The sequence below is a fragment of the Protobothrops mucrosquamatus genome, unplaced genomic scaffold (assembly GCF_001527695.2).
Source record: "Protobothrops mucrosquamatus isolate PMUCROS unplaced genomic scaffold, P.Mucros_1.0 scaffold942, whole genome shotgun sequence".
Taxonomy (NCBI): Eukaryota; Metazoa; Chordata; class Lepidosauria; order Squamata; family Viperidae; genus Protobothrops; species Protobothrops mucrosquamatus.
The window spans coordinates 380,106-406,096 of NW_015387190.1; the positions used below are offsets into that span (position 1 = coordinate 380,106).

Here is a 25,991-nt window from a genome sequence, read left to right on the forward strand (position 1 = left end):
GTAAGCTGGCATTTGGAAAGCCTGATCCAAGTGGGGGGATTTAATTTGACTGGCATTTTAGGCCTCTTAATTATCTGCTAGAAATGAATGGTGGGACGTCAGTAGGATAAATAAATGCATGTTATTTTGACGGCCTAGATTAGCCAGTAAAACAGAAAAGCCCAACCAGGCTTGCTTTCTCCTAACCACCCAATCAACTTTGGCAGATGCGCACAAGTTCTCCAGCACTGTTGCTGCCTTCAACGTCACCTTTAGGATCTCTGCTTCCACCTCCAAAGGAACTCATTGGTTGCAGGATCCAACAAACCAATTCCTTTGGAGGTCTCAGGGACCAGTGGTTTGTTCTTCCAAGCTTTCGGACTTGTGCTGGAGCCCATCCTCGGGGAACACATTCTGGAGAGGGAGAAGTTCCCTGGGGATGGGCTCCAACAAGAGTCCAGAAGCTTGGAAGAACAAATTTCTGATCCCGGGGATTGACTCAGATTGGATCCTTCAACATTATCCTGGGGCATTTATATTGCCTTCATTCCCCAATTCATCCATCAAATATTTCCATCAATTTTCCAATATCCATCCATCCATCCTTCCTTCCTTCCTTCCTTCCTTCCTTCCTTCCTTCCTTCCTTCCTTCCTTCCTTCCTTCCTTCCTTCCTTCCTTCCTTCCTTCCTCGCTCCATTTCCTTCCTCCCTTCCTTCCTTCCCTCCCTCTTCCATCTCCTTCCTTCCTCCCTTCCTCCCTCCCTCCTTCATTCCTCTTTTCCTTCCTCCCTCCCTCCCTCCATTTCCTTCCTCCCTTCCTTCCCTCCCTTTCCCATCTCCTTCCTCCCTCCCTCGTTCATTCCTCTTTTCTTTCCTTCCTTCCTTCCCCTCTCCCATCTCCTTTCTTCCTCCCTCCCTTCCCTCCCTCCCTCATTCATTCCTCTTTTCTTTCCTTCCTTCCTTCCTTCCTTCCTTCCTCCCCTTCTCTTCCCTCCACTTCCCTTCCCTCATCTTTCCTTTCCTTTCCTTTCCTTTCCTTTCCTTTCCCTTCCTTTCCCTTCCCTTCTTTGGAGATGCATGCTTTCCGTATCCCTAGCCGATTTGAGCATGGATAACCAGAGGCAACCACCTCTTCCAAGGTAGCTAAGAGAGCCAAGCACAAACTGCTTCTGGCCTGCTAAGGGGATGCCAATAACATCTCTCCAGAGTGCCAGAGAGCAGGACTCTGTTTTTTCGATGCTCATTCAATGCCCCACAAATGGAATCACAAACCGAAACGATGAGTTTTACATCCAGGTTAATAGAGGGGGAGACCACCGAAGAAGGAAATGTCCGAGACTGGAAGTATTCCGTGCAATAATAATATATAAAAATATAAAGGAGGAGGTAAAGAGAGGCCCCAATATTTTATTTTATCATTAATTGTGGGTGAGACGGACTGTGGTTGATAAATAAAACAAGATTGACACGACGTTCCTTATTACTGCTGCCCACCCTGCCGTTAATGGAAATGTTAATAACCAGCGCCAGGTTGTTGTGACAGATGCTTGAGCTCATTATCAGAAATTCTTATTTACCGCTCCATTAAACGATAGAATCACACACCCAAAAGAGGTGGGGGGGCGAGGAGGGGGGGAGAAAAGGGAAAAAAGAAACAATTCCATAAAACTAACTGGGAAGAATTGGAGCAATTGCATTGGTCATCCAAAACATAAATAGATAGATAGATAGATAGATAGATAGATAGATAGATAGATAGATAGATAGATAGATAGATAGATAAGATAGATAGATAGATAGATACCTTATTAAGTGAATTGACCATACCAAATACATAAAACTCCTAAAAATATAAAGAAATACAAAGAAAACAATAGGACATGTTCCTAACAAGACATCAACCCTACAATTAACCCCAGTTTGATCTAGATATTATGCTCTCTTTGTGATGGCCTTTGAAATAAAGCATGCAAACCATCAATAAAAAGACTTGGCATGCATGACACGTTGGCCCTTTGCAAGGTAGGGAAAAAAGGTTAAAAAGCAAAATGCAAAAAAAAACCATAGCCATTAGGAGGGGAGAGGAAGAGGAAGGAAGGAAGGAAGGAGAAAGGGAGGGAGGGAGGAGAGATGGAGGGAGAAAGGAAGGAAGGAGAGAGAGAAAGAAAAGAAGGAAGGGAGGGAGGGAAGGAAGGAAGGAAGGAAGGAGAAAGGGAGGGAGGGAGGAGGGAGGCAAGGAGAAAGGAAGGAAGGAGAGAGAGAGGAAGAAGAAGGGAGGGAAGGAAGGAAGGAGAAGGGGAGAAGGGAAGGATTAAATGATAGTGATGATATTAATTAAGTGACTATTCTTTTATGAACATGTTTTCTCAAGACATTTCAGTTCCTTGGGGCGCTCACTGAATACACCTACAGATACTGAAAATGACAGATAGATTTGATGCACGAGAAAAAAAAAACGTTCATCCCCCTCCTCTCCAGATATACAAAATGCCCCCTCTCTATCCCACCTTTTCTCTGAGCACAGCATGAAAGCAACCCCCCACTTTCTTTATCTTTGCACAAACCCAAGAAATGAATTCGGCTTTTTAACGCTGGTTGTAAGAGCACATCTTTCCCTCTACAGAAAGGGTTGTCGGCGCGTTCTGGTTTTTCTCTTTGTCCGTGGCGAGAAAGAAGCATCCATATGGATTTTTCTTAAATAACTTTTAATCCCGAAAATCTTTTTTTTTCTTTTTCCGGTGGATAAAAAAGAGACATCCCACCCCCTGCAGGGGTGTTACACAAGTGGGAGAGGAAATTGCTTCTTTTCCACTTTGCCGGCTGGATTGACAGCTGGGGGGCTCATCGATAGATAATGATTCAAAGAAAGTGAGATGAATTAAGGGCTGATTTTCAAAACAAGAAGCCCATCGATTGCAGCCTTGTTCCCAAACTGGGTGCCTACAGCACAAGTACATCTTTTTATACGCTTATTCTTGCGCTTCTCGGTTCAGATGTGCTCCAGCTGTTTGCTAAGCTAAAAGGCTGATACTCGCTTTTCATCAACGAAACAGCCAGGTCTTCAGAAGAAGGATGAGTTTTTGGGTTGGTTTGGGTTGGTTTGGGGTTTTTTTGGGTCAACATGCTGCTGAATTTGATGGGGAGAGCAACTCATTTCTCTTTTCAAGGAAGCAGAACCTTTGGAAAGATTTCTGGGGTTCTTCGAAGAACAGCGGGGTCCTGGTTGATGCTGACCACTTGGATTGAGGATGATGGTTTACTGTAGAAAAGCAGGCTGGGCCAGGAGGTGGGGTTAAATGTGCTATCAGTTTGGAGTCATTGCGTTGCCACAAAAGACCCAAGTCCAGCACCCCATGAATTCTGTTGACCCTTATTTACTAGTGCCAATTTAGCTTTGACTGCTAATTGACCAGATTCTTATGTCTAGGTAGCAATAATAAATTCTTCAGTGCTTTGAACTCAGCGAGTGTTCCTGGTTCCTTTGCATCTAACATTTATAGACATAATACTATTGGTATGTACAGTAGTTTACAACAGCAATCTCTCCCCTCCAAAGGATGAACAAGTTTTGGTTCTCCAAGCCTTGCTGGACTACAACTTCTATTGGCCATGATGTGGAAACAGCTGGCTTTTGTAAAGCATAATGTATCCATGCTCCATCCATGTTCAGGAGCATCATTCTTTGGTGAATAGACAAAGAGGCAATTTTTTTTCCCCCAGCTCCTCTGCTTTTCCGAGGTGTGGTGGACTCCATAAAACTTTATCTCACCTAGTCTACTTGCACATTTTTGGAGATTAAAATGGCACCACCCCAAACAAGTGTGAGCCGTTGGAATCAGAGCAATTAGTTAATTGACTTGTTTTATCTACACAATTTAACATAGTTGCCTCTTCTTCGGGGAGCAGTTTTGGAATCAAAGCTGTTAATCAGGCAGTTATTAAGGAGAGCAGAGACAAATCCAAAGCCTTATCTAGGCAACAAGGAAGTTCCTGGGTAATTTGCCCAGGAATTCTCTTCATCATTGCCTAAAATAGTCCTCATGGTGGGAGATGGGGGACTTTCTGAATTATTTCAGCAGCCAGGAAGTGCAAAAGAAGAAGTGCTATTTCTATTAATAATATCAGAAGGGTAGAATATGTTCTTAAATGCAAATTCAGATGAAGGTTGATCCTGTGACTACACAGATATGAGAAACCAACCTTTGGACATTTAGAAATACTTTTGTAGGAGGTGACTGGGTTGAGCCCAAGGGAGGGGTCAAGAGTGTCATCAGTCTTGAGTCCCTTTGTGTCCAGCCCATCTTGAATCCCATTGACGCTTATCTACCGGCAATGCCCTTTGACCATTAGTAGTTCAGGTTCTTGTAGAAAGCTTAAGTTTGCAATAAGCCTGTCTTCATTTGAACCACGTTGGCTCCCGGTTTCCTGCGCTTGACAAATTTACATAGACTATGTAGAGCAGTGGTTCTCAACCTATGGGTCGTGACCCCATTTGGGGTTGATCGACCATTTCACGGGGGTCGCCAAGAAAGGCTGTCCGCCATTTTTTTTGTCCGCCATTTTTTTGTCCGCCATTTTTTTTGTCCGCCATTTTTTCCCCTTTTCCGGCGGGTGCCTTACCTCCCTTGGGCTGGGCCAGCTGGTGGTCACCCTGCTCCGTCTCTGCCGCTTGCCAGCTACGCCTTGGCCGGCTCAGGGGGCGGAACCACGCATGCGTGGCACTCCTGGGCAGGGAAAGTCCTCGACTTACGACCGGTTGGGTAGTCCTCGACTTACGACCGGTTTAGTCCTCGACTTATGACCGGTTTAGTCCTCGACTTACGACCGGTTGGGGGTCGCGGCATTAAAAAGGTTGAGAACCACTGATGTAGAGAAAAATGTCTCCAAGCAAGGACTCAGCTTGTCGGGGGGACATGGCAAGGCTCTCAAATTTTATGAGCGGTGTGAAGATGGGGTATCTTCATGGTGATCTGTGGTTCCTCTCTTGTCTTCCATCTGGAGGTGAGGAAGGAAGATCAATAGGCTTCTGAGGTCCACTTGGACCAACCCTGGAACCCATGAGGCTGAATTCTAGGCAAAAGTGAAAAATTCTGTGTGAAAGTGATTACCAGTCCAGAAAAAAGTGGCTTTCCAGTAGGAACCAGGCAATTTCAAAGCTATTCCTTTCCTACTTTCTTTCTGCTGGCCACAGCTGAGGCTGGGGAGGACTTGACCCGCACCCTACTGGACAAAATCAAATTCCTTTGGTGTGGAGGCGCCTCCTAGCTGCACAAGATCACAAACCCCAGCGCTTAACCAAGAGTTAAACAAGGAGCCCTACCTCCGCCACACAACCCATTGGAGTCATGCTGAGTGCTGCTCGTGAGTCATATTAACAGCTCAATGAGCTTTTAATGAAGCACTCAGCTGCTGCAGCAGCCGGACCAAAGCAAATGATTGCTGTGCATTTCCAATCTTATCGGCGAGGAATTAAGGGTGGCAGATAAAAGGCTTCAACAAACGTCTCAATGGGAATGTGTTTTTTTGGTGTTTTAAGACTGCGGACTTGCAAATGGGTCCGGGAGCAGAATGTGGACTCCGCAAACCTTCTTTATAAACCTGGTGGACATTGGAGGACCTTAAGGAGCTGCAAGTTCCCTGGGATCACGCAGCTGCCCTTAGGTAGGTACTCTCAGGTCCTGGGGGGGAAAAAGATGCATTAATTTAAGGCAGGGCTGTCCAACCATGGCAATTTGAAGACTTGTGGACTTCAACTCCCAGAATTCCCCAGCCATCCATGCTGGGAGTTGAAGTTGAAGTCCACATGTCTTAATAAAGTCTCAAAGTTGCTAAGGTTAGACACCCCTAGTTTAAGGTGTTCCCAGGAGATGCTGAACGCACACTTCATTTTGATGTGCATAATGTTGTCTGAATGCAGGGTGCTGTAAATCTGAGCACACTGCACGTTGCCACTGCAGAAGGAGATCAGGGAAGCTTCTGTTTAGAAAAGATTAAAATGGAACCGAGGCACAAAAGTCAATTTTTATTTATCCGTCTCCCTTTTCTTTCCCTAAGTGACTTTCCGCCTTCCTCCAACTTTCCCCGAGAATCCCGCGCTCACGTTCATTATCTAGGCTGCTGGCAGATGTCCTTGGACCACTTTCCGCTCCTTCGTAGCCAACCTGTTCCACCACAGACCCTCTGGGGAAATCAGGGGACATTATTTTCTGGGCTCTGTCCTGAAAAGCAAGCCTCCTGCAATTTATTTATTTGATTTGTCTCCTGCCTTTCTCATCCCCTGGCTGACAAGAGATAAAATAGGGCTTTTTTAAAGAAAGCCAACAAACAGATGCGCAATTGATGTCGAAGGTTCCTAGGTAGGAAAACAAGTCAGGGAACGATAGCCCCAGACTATTTCCACAACCACGCGGGTTTGCCAGCAATAGGGAAGCAAATGATTGCAGTCAATGGGAGGACGACATCTTTTCTTTCGGCTCGTTCAAGACGAAGACAGAAGAGGCGAAGTCGGTAAAATGAGGACCCAGATTGCTGGGGGAAATATCTATAAAACTGCTTAGAGAGGGCTATAAAGCACTGTGAAGCAGTATATAAGTCTAAGTGCTATTGCTATTGTTCATTTTTGGCTGTTTTGCACAGCTGCCCTTGTGGTGACCAGATATAGTAGTGTTGGCTTGTGTCATCAGTTTCTGGGCTACCTGTAGTGGAATTTTGCCCCCAACTGTTGCAACCCAGTCTGAGGAACCTCAATAGAAGTCCTTCTTCACTGTTCATTTGTTGGAAAGGCGTTCTAAGAAGACCAGCAAAAGGAGCAGGTGTAAGATGTATTCTACTCCTTTTTGTATTCCTTTGGAAAGCATGGCATAGATCATTGTTCAACGCATGTAGAATTCTATCTACACGGTTTGGCGAGTGGAAGATGAACCGATTGGAAAATTCTACCAGCGGTTCCTCGAGTTTTAGAAACCGTTCCACAGAGAATAGGGCTGATTAATTTATGGAGTTTAGGAAGACGACAACAGAGCATTAGCTCAATGTTTGAAATGAAAAGGTCTGGAAGAGGTCAGGCCTGAGACGTCTCGAAATTTAATGAGAATATAATGTAAGTAGTGCTAGAACCTGACATGAAATCTTTCGTGTTAAATTCAGATGGTCAGCGAAATTTAAGAGAAAGAAGATGGATGCTGAAGGTACACATAGAATTTATTGTGAGGATCTTCCTCTAAAGGAAAGACATGAGCTTGTAACTGCAGCCACGAAAGTAGGTACCTTCTAGAGCAAAGAGACCCAACAACCATGTGTGAACCTGGCCAGACTGGGAAAAGGCAGAGGATGTGATCCACCACGCAGAACATAATGACATTTTGGCAGCCTAATTGATGCCTGACGGACCTCTGCCTTCCATATCTGATACCTGAAGGCCACCATCAGTGATGGGCAAGATAGCATTTGGCTTGGTGGATCACAACCTCTTTAGAACTTCATCTGTGCTAGACCATTTGGGAAAGGCAGCAGCGGGAGCCCTTTTATGAAATCGCCTGAAACCTCTCTCTTCTACCATCACCCCATTAATACCAATATTAGCCTGAGCAAATTAACACCAGATATTTATTTCTGAAAGACAACTTTTCATTTATATGTATAGCGTGCTCCCATTTCTCCTCCTCTCTGAGGTTCTCAAGATGGTTACCTTGCATGCTTTCAGATTTCCGCTTACCTGCTTCTCCAACGTAGACTTCCACAGGGGCGCTGGCCGGGCTTTCCCCAATAATGTTATATGCTGTCATGACCACTTCATACCTCTTGTACTTTTTCAGCTCTAGAAATGTAAATAATTTGTATTACCAGCTAGTACCCTCTTTAACGATCCCCAGTAGAATTTTCCCATCTCTTGTCCTCCTGAAGCATACCAGGGGATCACCGTTCCAAGAAGTGGTTGAACATCCTTTACTTGCAACTCCTAAGATGATACTTTCTAGAAAACAGACAACTGGACCAGCGTCTCTCAACCTTGGTAGCTTGAAGATGGGTGGCATTCTAGGAGTTGAAGTCCACACGTTGGTTGGGGAAACTCTGGGAGTTGAAGTCCATTCTTCTGAGAGTTGGAGTACACTCATCTTCAAGTGCCAAGGTGGAGAAAATTTGCCCCAGATGATTAAAAAAAAATATCTTTGAGAGATGGCCCGCTTTGAATATGCCAATCTTAAAGTTGCCTATATCTGCAGACTCTCGGATGAGACATCCATGGGTGGGCCTCTCCTTACCATCCTGCAAGTTATTACTGGAGGAAGCTGTCTGGGCTGATGGTGGAAACTGCCTGATAGAGAACTTCATCGTTTGATTCATCAGAAGATCTACCCAGCTGGACGACGGTCCAAATGGGTCTTCTGTAAACAGCTCCAGTGCTAAGCTTGCCTCTTAAAATAAAGCCACCGTCAAAGCCACAGTACCCAGCTTGGTATTTTGGGGGGAGGAGGGAGCGATGGAGGATTTATTAGAGAGTAAAAAAAAAAAGCATAAACTTGGGAGATTTAGTGGAGTGAGACTGCAATGTCTTTCTTGTGCTGCAATCACGGCTCTGGAAAATCACCAACACCGACGTTCAATTGCAACTCTTTGTGAGCTAAAACAAGGAAGCTGCACTGACAGATACAAGAAAGGAATGACAGCACATTGCAACACATTAAAAAAACAAAACCAAACCTGGATAGGGAGAGGAAAGAAAGTGTGTGCCTGTGTGTATGTGTGTGTGTGTGAGAGAGAGAGAGAGAGAGGGAGGGAGGGAGAGAGGGAGAGAGAGAGAGAGAGAGAGAGAGAGAGAGAGAGAGAGATTCTGGCTGTGGTGTAATTAATAACCAAACAAGCATGATAGCAAGAAGACCAAATTTCATGCCTTTTACCCCAGAGGCCTTTGCGTCATCCTTGAAGTTCTGGGGATTTGCATATTCAAATCAGGCCACCTATCTTTACGGAGAATATGGATCACCTGAGGAAGCCCACCAGCAAAATACAACTCGGGAGCTTTGCTGGAAATCTCCGAGAACAGGGCCGGATTTCCGTTCAGAGGCGTTTTACTTGCAAATTCGTTTTCGGTTTTTTTTCTTTCCTGCGACGTGTGAACTACCCTTCAGCTCTGCCAGCACCACCGTTGCCTTTCATTGCAGACTCTCATCCCAGGAAAGGCTCTGCCAGATTGATAATGAGGCCCTCCTAATTTCAGATTTCCTAAAGTGCTCGCAAATATTCTGCCCACGTAACTCAGTCAGACACCGGTGTGTTGCCTGCCGGTTCCAGGTAGACAGACAGCTGATGGTATCTAATTTACTGCAATGTAAAACAGTCGTATTATTTATTTTGGTGAACTATATAACATCCTTTGACTGTCAAAATACCCTTAGACTTTGAGGGCGGTCAATTATGTGTTCCTGAATAAAAGAGGGGGGTGGAACGAACGGTTCCTACACTACATAAAGGTTCGTTAGACGTCCTTTTACCGTAAACCCGTACCGTCATAAACCCCTCCCCCCGATCCAGGGGGAAAGCTAGAGTAGAATTGTAATGTGGTGGGCAGAGCTTATGGACGTTTATGAGGGATGGAAGCTGAGAAGGTTCAGGGGTTAGTATGAAAACAGAACTGGAGATGCCGGCAGTATTACGGGGTGGGGAAAACTAGGATTCTCAAGAACCAGAATCTAAGTTGTAGAGGACCACCTAGCTCAAACACAGCACCTGCAACACACCCGGTTCACCCAAGGTGACTCTTTTCCAAGAGGACACTTTTCTGGACCACGCACCAAGCTTCCCCAGCACCTTTTAATTTGGTCCTGAAGTCTTAAAGGTTTCCCCTGTCCAGTCATATTTGACTGTAGGGCAGAGGTAGGCAACCTTGGCTCTTTTATGACTCGTGGACTTCAACTCCCAGAATTCCTGAGCCAGCCATGCTAAGGGGAAAGAGAGAGGTTTCCAAGCTGAGCCATGCTGGCTCAGGAATTCTGGGAGTTGAAGTCCACGAGTCATAAAAGAGCCAAGGTGGCCTACCTCTGCTCTAGGGGATGGTGCTCATCTCTGCTTCCTAGCCGAGGGAGCCAGTGTTGTCTGAAGACATTTCCATGATTATGTGGCCAGAATGACTACATGCTGAGGAACGCTGGTACCTTCCCACCAAAGTGGTACCTATTTATCTACTTGCATCTGCTAGATGGACAGGAGCTGGGGCAAGGACGGAAGCTCACCCTGTCGCATGGCGCCCGGGTCTCGAACCCGGCTCTCCAGCTTTCCCAGCCCCGCAAGGGGTTACATCAATGAGTACTCCTAGTTAACTTACTTGTTAATTCGTAGGTTGTTAAGTCTGAGCTGCTGTTCACCGCCTTGAAGATGCTTTGGGCTATTCAAGGAAAGCAAAGAATCAGAAGATAAGGTTAGCAATTATTGCCAATTCCACATGGTTCCAGCAGTTTGAGGTGATGGTGTTGGGTGCAGGCAAAGTTCAAGGCAAAGACCCCTCCAGCCCACCCACCCCCAGCCCCCTGGCTATATAAGTCAGCCCCCTTCCCAGAGAACTTGCTGAAAGATCCTCAAACTGGAGGGCTTACTCAGTTATCTTACCGCACAGAAAGAAATTATGGAGATGGATGCTATAAAGCAATGAGAAATGTCTGGAGAATGACTGAGCGAACACAACTCTCTTCTAAGGAGAAGAGAAAGAGGAGATTTCTCTAGAAGCTTTCTATTCTTAGGCCTTCCAATGAGGAGATAGAATCCCTCCCTCCCTCCCTCCCTCCCTCCATCCCTCCATCCATCCATGTTCCTAGCCATCCCTCCATCTCACCATCCCTCCATCCAAATCCTCACTCCCAGTTATTACACTGGTGGTTGCTAAAGTCTCGTGGTTGTGTCCAATTTCTTTAAAGGACTTGAAACACATATATTCCCAATTCTAGCCTTTTGGTTCCCACTGCAGTCCAGCTTCTTGAGGACACAGCAGACACAGTTGGGACCCTGGTATGGAAGAAGGTCTGGTCTTCTCTTCTTCCTTGCTCTTCACTCCTTCCTTGCCCCCCCCCCCAAGATTCATTTGATGTACTAGGAATGCTAGTTCTAGATATCACATTTACAACTAAGACTCAAACTGGGGGGGAAAGCAGAAAGCAAGAAATAAGAGAGGTTGGATAAAAGAGAGAAGAGAGAAAAGAGAAAAAAAAGCCCAATGGATCAGTTGCCAGTCTGACAGCCAGCTAGTAGAATCAATTTGAGAGCATGCACATTTTTTTCCATTCTCCATCAACTGTTTTAATATTTGTTCATCTGATTGCAAATGACAAACCATTCATCACACATTAAAACAGCCCAATAATTGGCTCCATACCTGTAATTTCTGCTCGCAAAGCTGATGGGTTTTTAAGGACTTTGGATTCTGTTCCTGGTCCAGCGTTTTCAGGTTCCAGCTCCCGATAATAAATACGATATCCCAAAAGAAGGCCATTCAGACTCTCTACTTTTGGAGGCTGCAAAAAATGCCCATGAAAAGGGTTAAGTCGCAACATGTCTCTGATAATTCACAAAAAAGTGCCACTAAGAAATACAAACATATGTATTTCTAGACAATGATGATATATCTGGGTGTTGGTTCAAAATATTTTGCTGCATCACATGCTCAAAACTTCCATTTGGAATATCTTGCCAAGTTGAGATGCCGTGGAGAGATTATCCATCGACCTGGACAGGACATCTCTAGTGATCTTTGGAGTCAAGAGACAAGCTGAGATGAATAGGCCAGGATCAATGGGGAGGATGCTGAGGTACAAACTGCAATCTCAGTCTTGAAGAGTTCTTTGGAGGACTCTGAAAGAAGCTCTCCTCAGCCCAACAACGTTCACCCACTGGTGTCAGGGTGGTGTTAAAAGGCAGGAGAAACGAGGTGGATCCCTCTGGAACATCAGTTTCCTCAAGGAACAGCAGCCATCTCCTGTCTTCTGACCTAGAAGACTTTAACAGGGGTACTTAATCTTTGGAGCGTTCAGATCTTTCTAACTCTTCCTAGGTCTCTCCGTTAAAGGAGACGACTGTGTCCAATAAGTAGTCCTAAATCGATCCGTTCGAGTTCTTCAGTTAGTTCCACTGTTTCAACCGAAAGGAAGTTGCAAGGTCGGTGTTCCGACGAGGACTCCATTAGACGAACATCTCAAACTTTACAGAGTTGATCTCTCGGGGCCCAGTTCTTATCTGGGGGTGGGAGTAAGGAGCTACATCATTAATCTGCAGCAGGCCTTAACTTTGATTTATTGTTCTCCGTCCCCTCATTTCAGCTCGGTGGTCTCCAGAACATACCTTTTGTACACTGCTAAGCCATTTGCTTGCGGCCATGTTTTCTGATAGTCTGGGCGAGTATCCCTTATGTTCACTTAATTAAAAACTAGATATGAAGGGGAGGGGGGTTGAGAAAAGGTGATTTGATTAGAATCTAAGGGGGAGAATACACCATCATACCAATGGACGAGTCATTTTCCATAATCAAGGTTGTGATATTGAAGGCCCCACAGCATTCCCCCCTCCCCTCCAAATTATTCTCCTTCCTGTCCTTCATACCAACTTCCTTGAGGCATATCATCTGGTCCACATCTCAAAAGCCAGCAAAGGGTCTCTCTCTCTCTCTCTCTCTCTCTCTCTCTCTCTCTCTCTCTCTCTCTCTCTCTCTCTTTCTTTCTATCTCTCTCTGAAGCAGCCTGTGTCTGATCTCAGATTCAGAAGCTATTAAGTGAGCCAGCACAAAGGAACCTGGGATAAATGGCACGAGATGACATTTCCTTCTTTCCTTGACAGTTTTATTTCTGCCCTGGAAAAGGTACTCTACCAAAAGGTCATGGCACCCTGCTCTTATCCATCTTTCATGAGTAAAAACATTCAGATTTTGATGTAAAGGATTATTTAGGATTTCCTAACGATCTGTGAGAGAGGCCCAGAGGAACTGCGGAAGGCCCAGGAATCTATTATGATTCAAAGGGATGATAACAACCGTTGTGTTTACACTGTGAAATTGGGACAAATTCCGGATTAAGGGAAGGAACGAGTGAGAACAGAGCTGGCAAGTTAACTTCCACGCAGAACGGGACAGGAAAATTGGGATTTTTGATGGCAAGGACTTTCTTGTTGTTAGTGATGAGAATGAAATTAAGGAGTGAAATGCTGGATGCGTTGGCATTTAATTCTCCAGCAAAGCAATAAAATATTACCTTATGCCCACCTGTGTTTCCTCCACATTTAACTGGAGTTTCAAATTATTTTACTTTTTTTTTTTATTTGAAAACTATAGAGCCCAAACTGCTGAGTGCCCCAATAATGTAAGCGTGGTAATGACATGTAATTGCCTTCAATTCCCTAGATGCAGCTCGGATGCAAGTCTTCCATTAGGTTTTCATGAAATAAAAGGCGCCTAATTATCTCAACTACCACCTATTTCACATTCATTATCCACCCCAAATCTATCAACAGGATCAACCTTTAATGAGATGTACACTGTCGCGTTGTCCTTCGTATGCGTTACTGAAATTCCATTGTATGCCTGAATGAGGGGCAAGTGGCTGATTGGTACCTACGTTTGGTTCCTTAGTTAAAAACTGTCAAAATGTCTCACATTTGTTTTACATGTTGTAACAGAGTGTGATTGCACCATGAACTGGGCTTCCTGTGCAATCAGGAAGACCGACACAAACTCTACATGACTAAGTGGCTGTCATGAAGCGAAGAGGAAGAGATAGGAGAAGAGTAGTAGAGGGCGGAGTTAAATGCATCATTAGTTTGGAATCCTTGCATTGCCTAAGAGATCTAAGTCCAGACCCCTTGAATTCCAAGTTGAGTCTTATCTAGCGCCAATTTAGTGCTGATCATTAGTTGACTGGATTCTTGTGTATGGGCTGACATAATCTTTTGTGCTTGGACTTAAGGAATGATCCTGGTTTTTTGTGCCTGACAAACCATGCCAGTCTCCCAGCCTGTTCTCAAATCCACAGGTCCTGTGTGATCTCAGGGAAATTGCATTGTGATGCTGTGCCTTGCAGGATTGGGAGAATGGAAGATATCTTCCAGTCCTATCAGAAGGTACCAGCTTGGTCCAGGCAATGGCGTGGAGATTTGGAAACATCTTCGTAGGAATATCCAAACAATTTGAGACAAAGGGCAAAATGTTGTCAGTTTTACATTGCAGTTGTCTTGTTCTTGCTTTTAGAAGTCCAGATTCATGTGTGAATCTGGGTGTCCTTATCCATTTCTTTAAAACAAACAAAGAAAGAAAGCTACCAGGTCCTCTATTAACCTGATGATATTTTAACACTGGCATCTGTAAAGAAGGATTGAAGTGTTCCAGGAGTTATACTAATGATTTATTTCACACATGGAAGTTTTCTATGAATGATCCTAGGAATCATCTCCTGGTTATTGGAACCCAGGCTTCAGGGCTATCTTTCTACTCACCTGCCACTGTATTAGAACCGACGATGTTGTGTATGGGGTCACAGACACGGAACTTGGCGGTTCATCTGGAACTAGAAAGAAAAAAAAAACCCAGATATGGAGATGAGAAATGTGTTACTTGGCCATACGGCTCTATAGTTGAATGACAGAGGGGTACAGGATCACTTCCCACCTTGGGAGGTCCAGAAGCTTTGGCCTATTCAGGGGAATGTGTGTCTATGGCCATGTTTTTCAATTTGGGCAACTTCAAGATGGGTGGACTTCAACTCCCTAGCCTTGCTGGCTGGGGAATTCTGGTTTATGAAGGTGTAGATGTAAAACTCATTATCAGAAGACAGGGCAAGAAAGCTATCGATGAGTAAAATTTAAAAGAATATAGAAATGCCTTGAAGTAGAGTTCAAAAGTTTCATCAAACTAATGTAGCCTTGACAAGCCAGAGGGAATGAGTTTCAGTAGTCTTTGTAGTGAGTTTCCTGAGCTGGCTTATCTGGAAGAACAAACATCTAAATATGGTCCTAGGGACCCAAGAATTCATTTTGGTTGGGTGCATATTCAGTCCTAAATGGACAATGTTGGGAATAAACATCTAGGTGAGGTTCCTGAATGATGTCTATGAAGATTCTCAGTCATCCAGGTCATGGTTGTCCCAAGGGTGCTTTTTCAAAAGGCAACTGGACTCTAGGAGGGATACAACACCACCTCTCTCCTGTTTACAGTTCCAAGAAGATTCCACACCCATCTGCAATATTCAGGTGATGCTGAGGGCACCGAAAAAACTCCAAGGGGCCTCAACGACTCTCAGAGAGAGCGCCAACAACCAGATGACTGCAAGAAATGGAAATCCTTCCATTCTCCACCGTTCAGTCAGAACTGAAGAAGCTTCTTGGATGAGAAGCGAAACGTCTTTAGGCAAACCAAAGGAAGTCCAGTTGCCTTTTAAAAAAAGCACCGTCCTGAATGATGGTGAAAGAGGCACCCCAAGGAAGAAGCTGGCTGGCTGTTGTGGTCCTCACCATCTTGCAGTGTAGTGACTGCCTCCGTCTCGGCACCGAAGTTGCTGTCTCCGACATCGTTGGTGGCTTTCAGGCGCAGCTTGTAAGAGGTAAAAGGGTTCAACCTGTAGAGGAGGACAATATTTATTTTTTTTAAAAAAACACACACTAACATTTGCCTCATTTTGTTATGGTTCTCCTAATCTATGCGGAAGGCAGCATGGCACCATCTAAATGTTCTGGATTACAACTTCCAGAAGCGCTAATGATGCCATCTCAGTTGGAATTCGTGGAAATTGTAGACCCGAAGACCTGAAAGACCCCAGGTTTTTTTTGAACGGCCTCTTTTGGACTTAAGTTCACTTAGCTACGCTTTCTCTAAATCTATTAGTGGGCGAAAGAATTAGTTTATAAGAGGGCATTGTGAACAGCTAATTAAAGAGCGATAATTTATTATTACCATGCTAATATTATAATCTTTTTTTGCTTCAAACTGAAGTACCCGAGGTTATTGCTGAGAGCTTGTTTGAGATAAGAACAGGGTTTACAAGACCTTTCCCCCCCCCACCTTAAAAATAAAGCCTACCAAATGTATTACTGTAAGGCTACTCATTAATATTCTAATGTAGCCCAGCATTATATGGTTCCGGGGGTGAAAGCAATAATCACAAAGTCAAATTAATCATACATGGATGTATTGTAGAGGGCTCCAGTCTTCTTGGCTACTTTTTTTGGTGAATCGGAGTGACACCTTTTGCGGTGATCAAAGATTATCTACTGCTGGTTACCTACGTGGGAGGTATCAGTAGATTTATGCAAGAGCAGGTTGAATGACAGAGGGATAAATGGAATGAGATCCACCTTTGGTTAATCTACTAGGCAATGCTCTCTAATCATGGCTGCAACTCCGAGAAGCAGTTATTCAGCTTATTTAACTCTGACAGAGACAGGGGATTCCCTGCAGGATTCCTGCACTCTCAGTGACGTTAAGATATTCAAAGATGGACTTCCAGCTGAGGTGAATTGATCTGAGCTTCCAGCGTAACCAGCAGGAGTTTTCCTTTCGTGTGACTAACAAGGTCTGCAGGAGTTCAGAGTTGCTCACAATAGGCTGAGCTAATTATAATCAGTGAGAAAGTCAGCCAATGTGCAGACCCAGCTAAGCAATCCAGAGAGAAGTACTGAGGACAGAAGATTAAAACATGGGGAGGTAAGAGGCTGGGCCAGAGCAGCAGCAGAGGGCTTTGCTTGGGGAAGGTCTATGTTGGAAAAATGCTGTATATTGTCTCCGCTTGGCTTGATATGAGGCAATTGCAACAGTGGGGAACCCCAAGAACGGGACTCTGTGCTTCACAACTTTTATGTTTGGAGGCCCCTTGTGGAAACAGTGGTTGGAATGTTCCTACACTTCAGAGCTTCTCAATCCAGGAGGACCTCTAAACAAACCCTTCTAACATCCTACTAGCGGTTAGTGTGTTGTTCAAAATGACGCATTTATTGACCAAGTGTGAGATCTTCCCAAGGCTGTGCTTCACCCAGAAGGAGCTAGCTCATTAATCTTGGCAGAGTGTTTTTGCTTTGAAGTTGAAGGGAGAGCAGGTAAGGGCAAGGACATTCTATCACCGCTGTCCTTGAGAAGAGGCAGCCTGAGCACCTCCCAGGGCAAGTCAGTTTTCTGAAGAAGCCTTAGAGATAAACTCTTTCAGTACTTTGATGGAGAACGAGTAAGTGGGTATTATGAAAAGGTAGATGATCTGAGGGGGTTATTAGCAATAACACATTAAAGTTGCTAAATCTCGAATAGAGCTGGTCACTCCCACCTGCCAAGAAAATGGTACTTATCTTCAGAAACCATCTGCTGGTTCACTCCTATTTGAAGGTGGAATATAAACATGAGAATGAACAACAAGGAGTCCTTGGGAGAAGTTCCTTCTATCTTCCTGATAAAAGAACCACCATATCCCATGGAAAATGTAAGAAGAAATGGAAACAAAATTGAGGCCAATACACAAGAGGAAGCAAGATCTCCAGATCTTTGGAGACACCACAGAGGATGGCCATACAGAGAAGGACTGAGTTACAAGGAGGACATCCTTAGCTCATCCCTTCTCCAAACAGACATAGGTCCAAAGGGCTACAGACCATGAAGCGGTCCAAAATGGGTTAAGGAGAGAACCTGAGGGAGGAAAATCATCTAAGCTATCCCTTTTGGATGTTCGCACGCTTCTGAATAGTCAACCTACCAACGTACTTGTCCAAATGCTCACCCCCAAACCTATTGGAGCTGATACAATAGTAAGGCAGTGGTGAAAGTAGACAAATTTCAAACCAGTGTATTTTTTTCGACAATGGAGGAATCTTGGGCTACCTCCCTCCCTCTGAACAACTGAAGGATTCATACTCTTCAACCTCAAAATCCAAAACTTTCCCAGTCGTCCAGGAGGGTTGGGATGTCACCATCAAAGTCCCCAGATATTAAAAAAGGAGACAAAAGTGGCTTACATGCTGATTCTTTGTACTTCTGTATTTTATGGCTGTATTTTATTGCTTTTATCTATTTTTCCCTGGAATTAGATCCTATATTTTGCCTTTATTTTTATTTTTTTATACGATTGTAAGACCAATCGATTAATCAGCCACCACATTTAATTCTGCTGCACTGCATGGAGGAGATGGGAGAATTGCCCAGAGGGGTTGGAATAGCTGTTTACATGTTAGGAAAGAGCTCTGAGTGCTTAAAGATGAGAAATTCTAATGTCAAACAAACAAACATCCTTGATTGAGTAGGCAATGCTCAGGGCTTTAAATAATGAAATTGAAGTCTCTTTAGACAAGATCTTAAAGACATTCAGGTTGGCGTGATTTAGAGCTAATGGAATCTTTCAGCAGAATCTCTAAAAAAAGCAAAAAAAAAATTCCCAATCAGACACAATTACTTTTGGGAGTTGCAATCCCACACATTCAGAAAGCTCAAGGTTGAAAAGACAGTTCTTAGGTATATAAAGATCAATACAAACTGTAACAAGAGATGCATAGGTAGCTGTGGGGAAAGGCGGGTACAGTTGCTTGAAGACCAGGGGTGTTTGTAGGGGGCTGGACCCGGGGGGGTCCAGGCTATCATACTCAGTTTAGAATTTAGAATAGAATAGAGCTGGAAGGGACCTTGGAGGCCTTCTAGTCCAGCCCTGCTCAAGCAGCAGAACCTATACCATCTCAGACATGTGACTGTCTCTAGCCTCTTCTTAAAAATCTCCAGGGATGGAGCGGCCACGATTTCTGGAGGCAAGCTGTTCCACTGGTTAATTGTCCGCACTGTCAGGAAGTTTCTCCTTAATTCTAGGTTGAATCTTTCAATCAGAAAAGACTCTTGGATCAGAGAATTCAAGAACCTCCATGATCTTGCAGAAGGACCTGGTCAGTCATGGAGATTTAGTCACTGGCATCTCCAATTAACATCTGCCGGAGGTTGGCAGAACCAGGAGTATGTCTGAGGGAGATTTGCGTCAATGGGACAGAAGGATGGAGGTGAGAGAGACTTTCATAGAATCATGGTGCTGAAAGAGTCCTTGGAAGTCTTCTAGTCCTCTGGGTCACAGAGGGCTGGAAGCAACCAAACAACGGTGTGATAATTCCAAGGGAAGTCCACCTTATCCAGTCATCACAAAAGAAATGTGGAAATGAGCTGGACTGAAAGAAGACTGTTTGGGGTCCATCCCTACAGCCCATCTTGCTACGATAGCAACAGTAGCAACTCTACCATCACAATTTCTTTTTAAAAACTCAACACTTCTAATGTAATGCCCTAAAGTTCCCTTCCATTGCTCAACACTTTTTTCAACAGCACGCCACCGGCAGCTTTAAAACACCTGGATTTCCATCGGCACATTGGGAAGTAGATTAACTGGGAAGTTTCTTTTGCAAGCAGAGTGCAGCTTGAGAGGTGATTGTGGCAAGAATCTTAATGCCAGCCCAATCTAACCAAGGCTGGGTAATACTATTTAAACAGGCAGTGCGATCTGTTCCTTCTTCACTATGGGAAGATGGATAAAAACGCCCTCGTTTAATCTGAAAATAAGATTTAAACGCAGAGGCAGAAACTCAGAAGGGAATGAATGTCAAGAAGTGGCTGCCAAAAAAAAAAGGGCTGAAGGATTTGCAGTGGTTGGCTTTGTTCCTGCATAGCTGGACAGAGGCTGAGAGAAAAAAACACGAGAGTCTTGCTAATTAACAAATGGAAATTAACTTGTCTGCGGTTAACATGGGGCGTTCTTTCTGAGATTTGGCAGAGAGCAAAATGAAGACTGTGACTTAGTTCTCGGTCCAACATCCCTTCTTGCAAACCTGGGTGAAGGAAGGGATGAATACAGGTAGCCCTCGACACAGTTGAGCTCAAAATATTGGTTGCTAAGCAAGGTAGTTGAGTTTTGCCCCCTTTTACAACTTTTCTTGCCACATTGGTTTAGGGAATAATTAATAATAATAATAAAGTTGGAAGGGACCTTGGAGGTCATCGAGTCCAACCCCCTGCTCAGGCAGGAAACCCTACACCATTTCGGACAAATGGCTGTCCACTCTCTTCTTAAAGACTTCCAGTTAAATTGATAACACAGTTGTGAAGTGAATCTGCTTTCCCCGTTGACTTTGCTTGTCAGAAGTTCGCAAAAGGGGATGACGTGATCCCGGGACACTGCGACCGTCATAAATATGAATCAGTTGCCAAGCACCTGAATTTGGATCGCGTGACCCTGGGGATGCTGCAACAGTTGTAGGTGTGAAAAACAGCCCTAAAAGTCACTTTTTTAAGTGGTGTTGTAACTTTGAACAGTCACTAATTGAACTGTCGTAAGTCAAGGACTACAGCGAAGAACAAATTATATTTCTATTAAGAAGACATCTTCAAGAGGCGAATCGTTGCTGTATTGCTACGCTACAGCCATTTTTTCATTATTGGGGTGGGAGGCATTTCAGCATGATGCTTTTACACCTTGCTGTTGTGTAACCAGCTCTTTTGCGTTAAAGAGTGGTTCCACAAGTTCATTCGGAAACTAATTCCAGCAATGTTAATTAGTAGCGGTCTCTTTCTAGCCTTTTTATTACTTCCTGTTCAATGTGGGAGCCACTCTGCGGATAAATAGCATCAACCTGATATTAATTATTCCGAGCTTGTTCCTGTCCGTTGGGGAAGCGGTTTAATCACCTGATTTCTTTTTGTGGTTGTCGTCGTCGTTTGTTCCTTTTCATCCTTTATTAATTTATTGAAAGTATATCTGGGGAACAAATTATGAAATCACCTTCGTAATAATGAAAAAAAAGCTATGGCTGGTGGATCTCGGCTATTTATGGGTGATGGGTTAACAGGGAGATTTGTTTGGTCACAACTTTCTGATCTTGAATTTTACTACCAAAAAAAAAAAAAGTTGTACGTCAAGGACGACCTGTCAAAGGGATCTCTTTTTGCTGCTTTGAGATGAGAAGATATGTTTTGCATTTTCTGTCATCTCCTGATGGAAGTATTTATACGAGACGTACCTGTCAATCAAACAGGAGGTAGCTTTGTGATTGACGGATGAAGTGTAGGTTTTCCAGTCTCCGTTTGGCAGCTCTTTCAACTGAATGGTAAAGTAACGTATCGGAGAAGAGCCATCACTTCCAGGGACCCAGTGCAGGTGGAGACTCCGGGATGTGACTTCAGACTGAGGGACTTTTAATTCCTTGGGAGGGGCTGGCCGTTCTGAAAAACAAAACACGGAGCAGTTATGATCCTTCTAAGAAATCAAGACTAACAGAAATTTGGAATCATGAATGGAGAACTTCAGAAGCAGCCGTTTATGGAGAGTCTCAACCATCCAAGGTCCAAAGGTCCTTTTCCAAAAGGCAACTGGACTTTCTTGCTGGTTTTGTTTTCTAGAAAATGTTTCACTAGTCATCCATGAAGCTTTTTCAGTTCAGATGAGAAGCGGAATGTTTTCAAGGAAAAAAAAACCCCCAAGAAAGTCCAGTTGCCTTTTGGAAAAGAACTTTTTGGGACTCAGAAGCAGTCCTGGTTGGTCCTGATTGGCGCTGAAGTGCTGTTCACTTGAGTGCAGTCTCCTGATTTTATTCTGCCTAAACAAAACACAAAACACCCGTCAAGCACTGATGATGTCACCTAGTTGGGTCATGAAACATCTGCAAGAAAATCACCAAGCTCAGAGAGCACCAAGGATTCTACAGTTCAATTCTGAGCCAGCACTGATGATGTTACCTAGTTGGGTAATAAAATATCTGCCAAGAAAACAATCAAGTTCAGAGAGCACCCAAGCCCCATAGTTCATGAATGTTAGATAAGAAGAAAAAAAAAATAGCATGGCCTAGTGCTAAATTTGTTGGTCCTGATTATAATTCTGTTCTTCTCTTTTGCTTAATTGCTCAGGACAAAGTGCCGGATGCGTGCCTTTTCCTTTGAATCTATGAAGGAAGGAGCAGGGAGATTAGCCCACATTTAAAGTTTTTTTTCCCCTTACATCCTTATGATGGTTGATGGCACCCTGGCGGAATTATTAAAGGAATCTCCGGTGCCAGACGTTGCTTAATGCAGAGGAGAAAGGAGGCCATCAGTAATGTATCAGCAGAGAACTTGGCACCCATCTCTCCGCACCCATCAATTTCAGTCAGAGAAAATCAACACGGTGAGGAATACTTATTTAATTGTTTATCATGGACACTATTGATTCTGATTAAAATGTGTGGCATGTAATAAAGGAGGCATTGATTAGTGATGCCACAGTGACTTGTCTTTGAATTAATTTGAATCAAATTGAGAATCTAATTTGATTCAATTCCATCAGCACCTGTTTCGGTAAATATCTACTCCTGGCTGCATGAACCTCCGACAGTTTTCTACAAAGAACAGCTTGTGTTTTGGCGTTTCTCTCTTCCGTCCCTCTGAAAACATTCGCCATAAGACACGGTGTGTTTTAGCACTCGGTGCTTTGACGGTGCCAACAGGACGATCAACCGTGCGTCGACAAGCATCCTCTCGATGTCAAGAGCCTAAGTTGTATGAGATGATCTTGGGGTCAGGACCAAGGTGTCCAGGTTTGTTCCACTTGAAGACTCAAGGATTTGGCCAGGGGTGGGGAGAATGTAACGTGGGAACCTAGAGTGGGAAGCACATTGTATCATGGGTTGGTTCTCTCCCGGACCAACATATTTAATGTGGTGGAATCACTAGCTAGAGTAGAAGGAGGAGTAAAGAGTGGGTGTAGCTTGGAGTTACTTTGTGGGAGGAAGCGGTGGAAGCCGGACTAGTGAAGCCTTTATCTGCCTGTTCCCAAGTGAATGTAGTTAGTCTGGCGAGATTCTTATAAATACATAATCAACAATAAAGGGGGGTCCTTTATGCTCTCTGAGCTTGCTTGTTTTCTTGCAGATGTTTCATTATACAAACTAGGTAACATCATCAGTGCTAGCTTTCCTCCTCCTCGAGGAGGAGGAGGAGGAGGAGGAGGAGGAGGAGGAGCTTGCAAACCCCACTCCCCTAGTTTAGGTAATGAAACATCTGTAAGAAAACAAGCAAGCTCAGAGACCACCAAGGACTCCTCATGTCAACCCTGAGCTATAGATATTCTCCTTTATTAGTGCAACAATAAAGAAATGGCTTGGACCTATTCATGGAGTTGTTCTGCTTCCTTGTGCCTGGCATGAAATCTCTTTCCTCCAAAGGATTTCAAAGGTTTCCCTTGACACCACCCAGCTCCCTAACTGCCCCCAGGTCCTCCACAGTGTTTAAATGATTCCGAGAGCAACTGATACAGTGCAGACCGATTATCCTGCTCGTCATTGTTCCATCATTCACTGTCTGATTGGAAATTGTTTTCCCGGATGGCAGGTGGATGGATGACTTTTCAACTCGTGGTCCTCGCCTTCCTGATTCTTGACGTTCTTGGCAATAAACATTCATGCTTTGGGGCCCTTCTGATTGAATTGCTAATATATGGAAGGGTGTCCTTGAGCATGACTTGGAAGGACGGATTTGAGCAGACTGGCTGCCATTTTCACTCAAATTGTTGGACTGGTTCACCCAATCGTATAATAAAGAACGGTTCTGTTTACTCCAGGTCTTAATTAAATTGGCCAGCTCTTCCTTGAGGTGGTTAGGATCAAAGTATTTCTTCTCAGTCCAGCCTTTCTCAAATCTTCCGCTGACATGTTAGGTTCCTTCTTCATTCCAAATGGGTGATGCAATTATAAAGAAGATTTGTTTTAACAGGAGGCTGGGTTGAAGCACCCTCTCTCCCGAGCGAGGTAGGCCAGGAGTCTAAATTACAGTCTTTGGGGATTTTTCACTTCAGGTTTATTTTCTGATCTGGACATTTTCTTTACGTGTTGGCTGGAAGAATTCTGGGAGTTGAAATCCACCGCGGAAGAGGTTGACAAATGCAGGGACTCCTCGCCTTACGGCCTGAAATTTCTGTTGCTAAGCAAGGTGGTTGTGAAGTGATTTGTGGTAGCAGGTAAAATACAAAGTTTTCTATAGACCCCATAAAGTGCAGGAATCTTGTCTGGTTTTGCACCCCAGATTGGTGGCATCAGACAGACTTGAAATGAACTGGGAAGGTAAGGAGGCTAGGGCCTTGTTAATAGTTGAATGGTGACCATGAGATCATTCCAAGATTTGGGGATATATTGGGAAGTCAACAAAACATTCTGGAAGACTACAATGCCAACCTCCTTCCGTACGGTTGCCAAAGGAAGTGCTTTCCGTTGATGTCCATTAATGATTGGCAGGGTTGGGCAGATAAAGTCGCAGAGGCTGGGAGGAAACGGATCCAACTTAAATTATGATTTACAGTGTTATACTTGTTTTGGCCAAGCTGTCAGCATTATTTGTGAACGGGCACGGGCTCCATCTGCTCCTTGTATGTTGTAAGTGAACAATTTATGACACGAGCATCGGAAATCTTCAGCGTTCAATAATAAGCATCCAAGAAGCAGCCTTGGAGCTTCTCGGACTGGATGAGGGAGCTTGAAATGACATCAAGGACAGCAGAGATAGGAATGGGTAGTAGGTGCTTCGTAGAGTTTTCTAGAAGGCAATTTTTTACATTCACAAAAAGATTAACCCCCCTTGATTTCAGATTTTACTACTCAATGGAGAGTAGGTTGAACATGTCCATGGGAATGTTTCTGGTGGCAAGCCACTGATTAATTGTTCTCACTGTCAGGAAATTACTCCTTACGTCTAGGCTGGATCTCTTTTGGATAAGCTTTAAGTTTTATCCCTAACTGCAGTTCTTACCTCTCTTTTCTGTCGTGATCACAGTTGCTTCCAAGGGCTCACCCCAACCCTGACGGGTTTTGGCCAAAGCTCGAAAAATATATGCGGATTCAGGGATGAGATCTGTAGCTGCAAACTGTTGAACTGTTGACCCCACTTCCACCGTGGTGAACTTGTTGGGGCTGCTGGATGCCAGACGGTAAGCAATCTGATACCCTGAATTCAAGAGAGACAAAGGAGGAGGTCATCCTTACGAGGATACCGACATGCACACATCAGAATAATAACATTATTGTTGCAGTTGAGTTAGCTCATCTGGTCTTTTCATGAAGGGAAAATGTCAAGACGATTAGCCCATCCTAATTCCCTTATTTAACTTAAAGGGAAACAATTGAATTGACTTTTTTTTTAGGATGGATCAGCTGAGTTTGTAATGCCTCTCCCCCTTGGGTAAAAGTCTGATTCAGTACATTATCTGGGAAATCACTGCAAAAAGACTTCTGAGTGATAATCCACCATGAAATGTTTGAAATGTTTCACACTTCCTTCTTTTGAATGAGATACTAGAGTCGTTTCACCTTCCTGGAGCATATCCATATGGTACAGTACATGTCTAGTCTAATGAAGAGAAGGACTATGGGAGACACGATAGCAGTGTTCCAATATCTCAGGGGTTGCCACAAAGAAGAGGGAGTCAAGCTATTCTCCAAAGTGCCTGAAGTCAGGACAAGAAGCAACAGATGGAAACTAACCAAGGAGAGAAGCAACCTAGAACTCTATCTGCCCAACCCTGCCGATCATTAAAGCGTGCCTGGCTGAGGAATTCTGGGAGTCGAAGTCCACAAGTCATAAAAGGGGCAAGTTTGAATAAGGGGTCTCATGAAGTCCAGACCTTTGGAAAATGTTTTAAGTGGCATGAACTTTGGGTGACGAGATGGAGCAGATGCTAACTAGCTTGTCTATTTTTTTTTTAAAAAAATGTTTATACCACCTCAATCAAAATAACAGAGGGACTTTGGAGGTCTTCTAGTCTAACCTGTTCCTCAAGCAGGAGATTCTACATTGTTTCGGACAAGTGGTTGTCCAGTCTCTTCTTAAAAACCTCCAGTGATGGAGCACCCACAAGTTCTGGAGGCAAGCTGTTCCACTAGTTAATTGTTCACTATCCCCTTTCCATTAGGGGAAAAAAAAAGATAGGACTTCCAACAGATAGTGTTCTTAGGGATGTCAAAAACTGTCATAAAAATATAAAAATAGTTTTTGCCTGCTGGTGACCAGACACGTAATAGGAAGAGTG

At 44.0% G+C, this 25,991-nt stretch overlaps 1 protein-coding gene across 1 annotated transcript in view; it reads right to left on the reverse strand.

Moving 5' to 3' along the window:
• SDK1 (sidekick cell adhesion molecule 1) overlaps window positions 1-25,991 on the reverse strand; it is a 262,656-nt gene that overhangs the window by 26,183 nt on the left and 210,482 nt on the right. The window contains exons 29-35 of the mRNA XM_029284781.1: window positions 24,716-24,910; window positions 20,965-21,166; window positions 15,457-15,560; window positions 14,443-14,513; window positions 11,342-11,480; window positions 10,301-10,360; window positions 7,694-7,795 (exon numbers count right to left, since the gene is read on the reverse strand). Coding sequence (XP_029140614.1) covers window positions 7,694-7,795; window positions 10,301-10,360; window positions 11,342-11,480; window positions 14,443-14,513; window positions 15,457-15,560; window positions 20,965-21,166; window positions 24,716-24,910 — 873 coding nt within the window. The remainder of the gene's footprint in view (window positions 1-7,693; window positions 7,796-10,300; window positions 10,361-11,341; window positions 11,481-14,442; window positions 14,514-15,456; window positions 15,561-20,964; window positions 21,167-24,715; window positions 24,911-25,991) is intronic.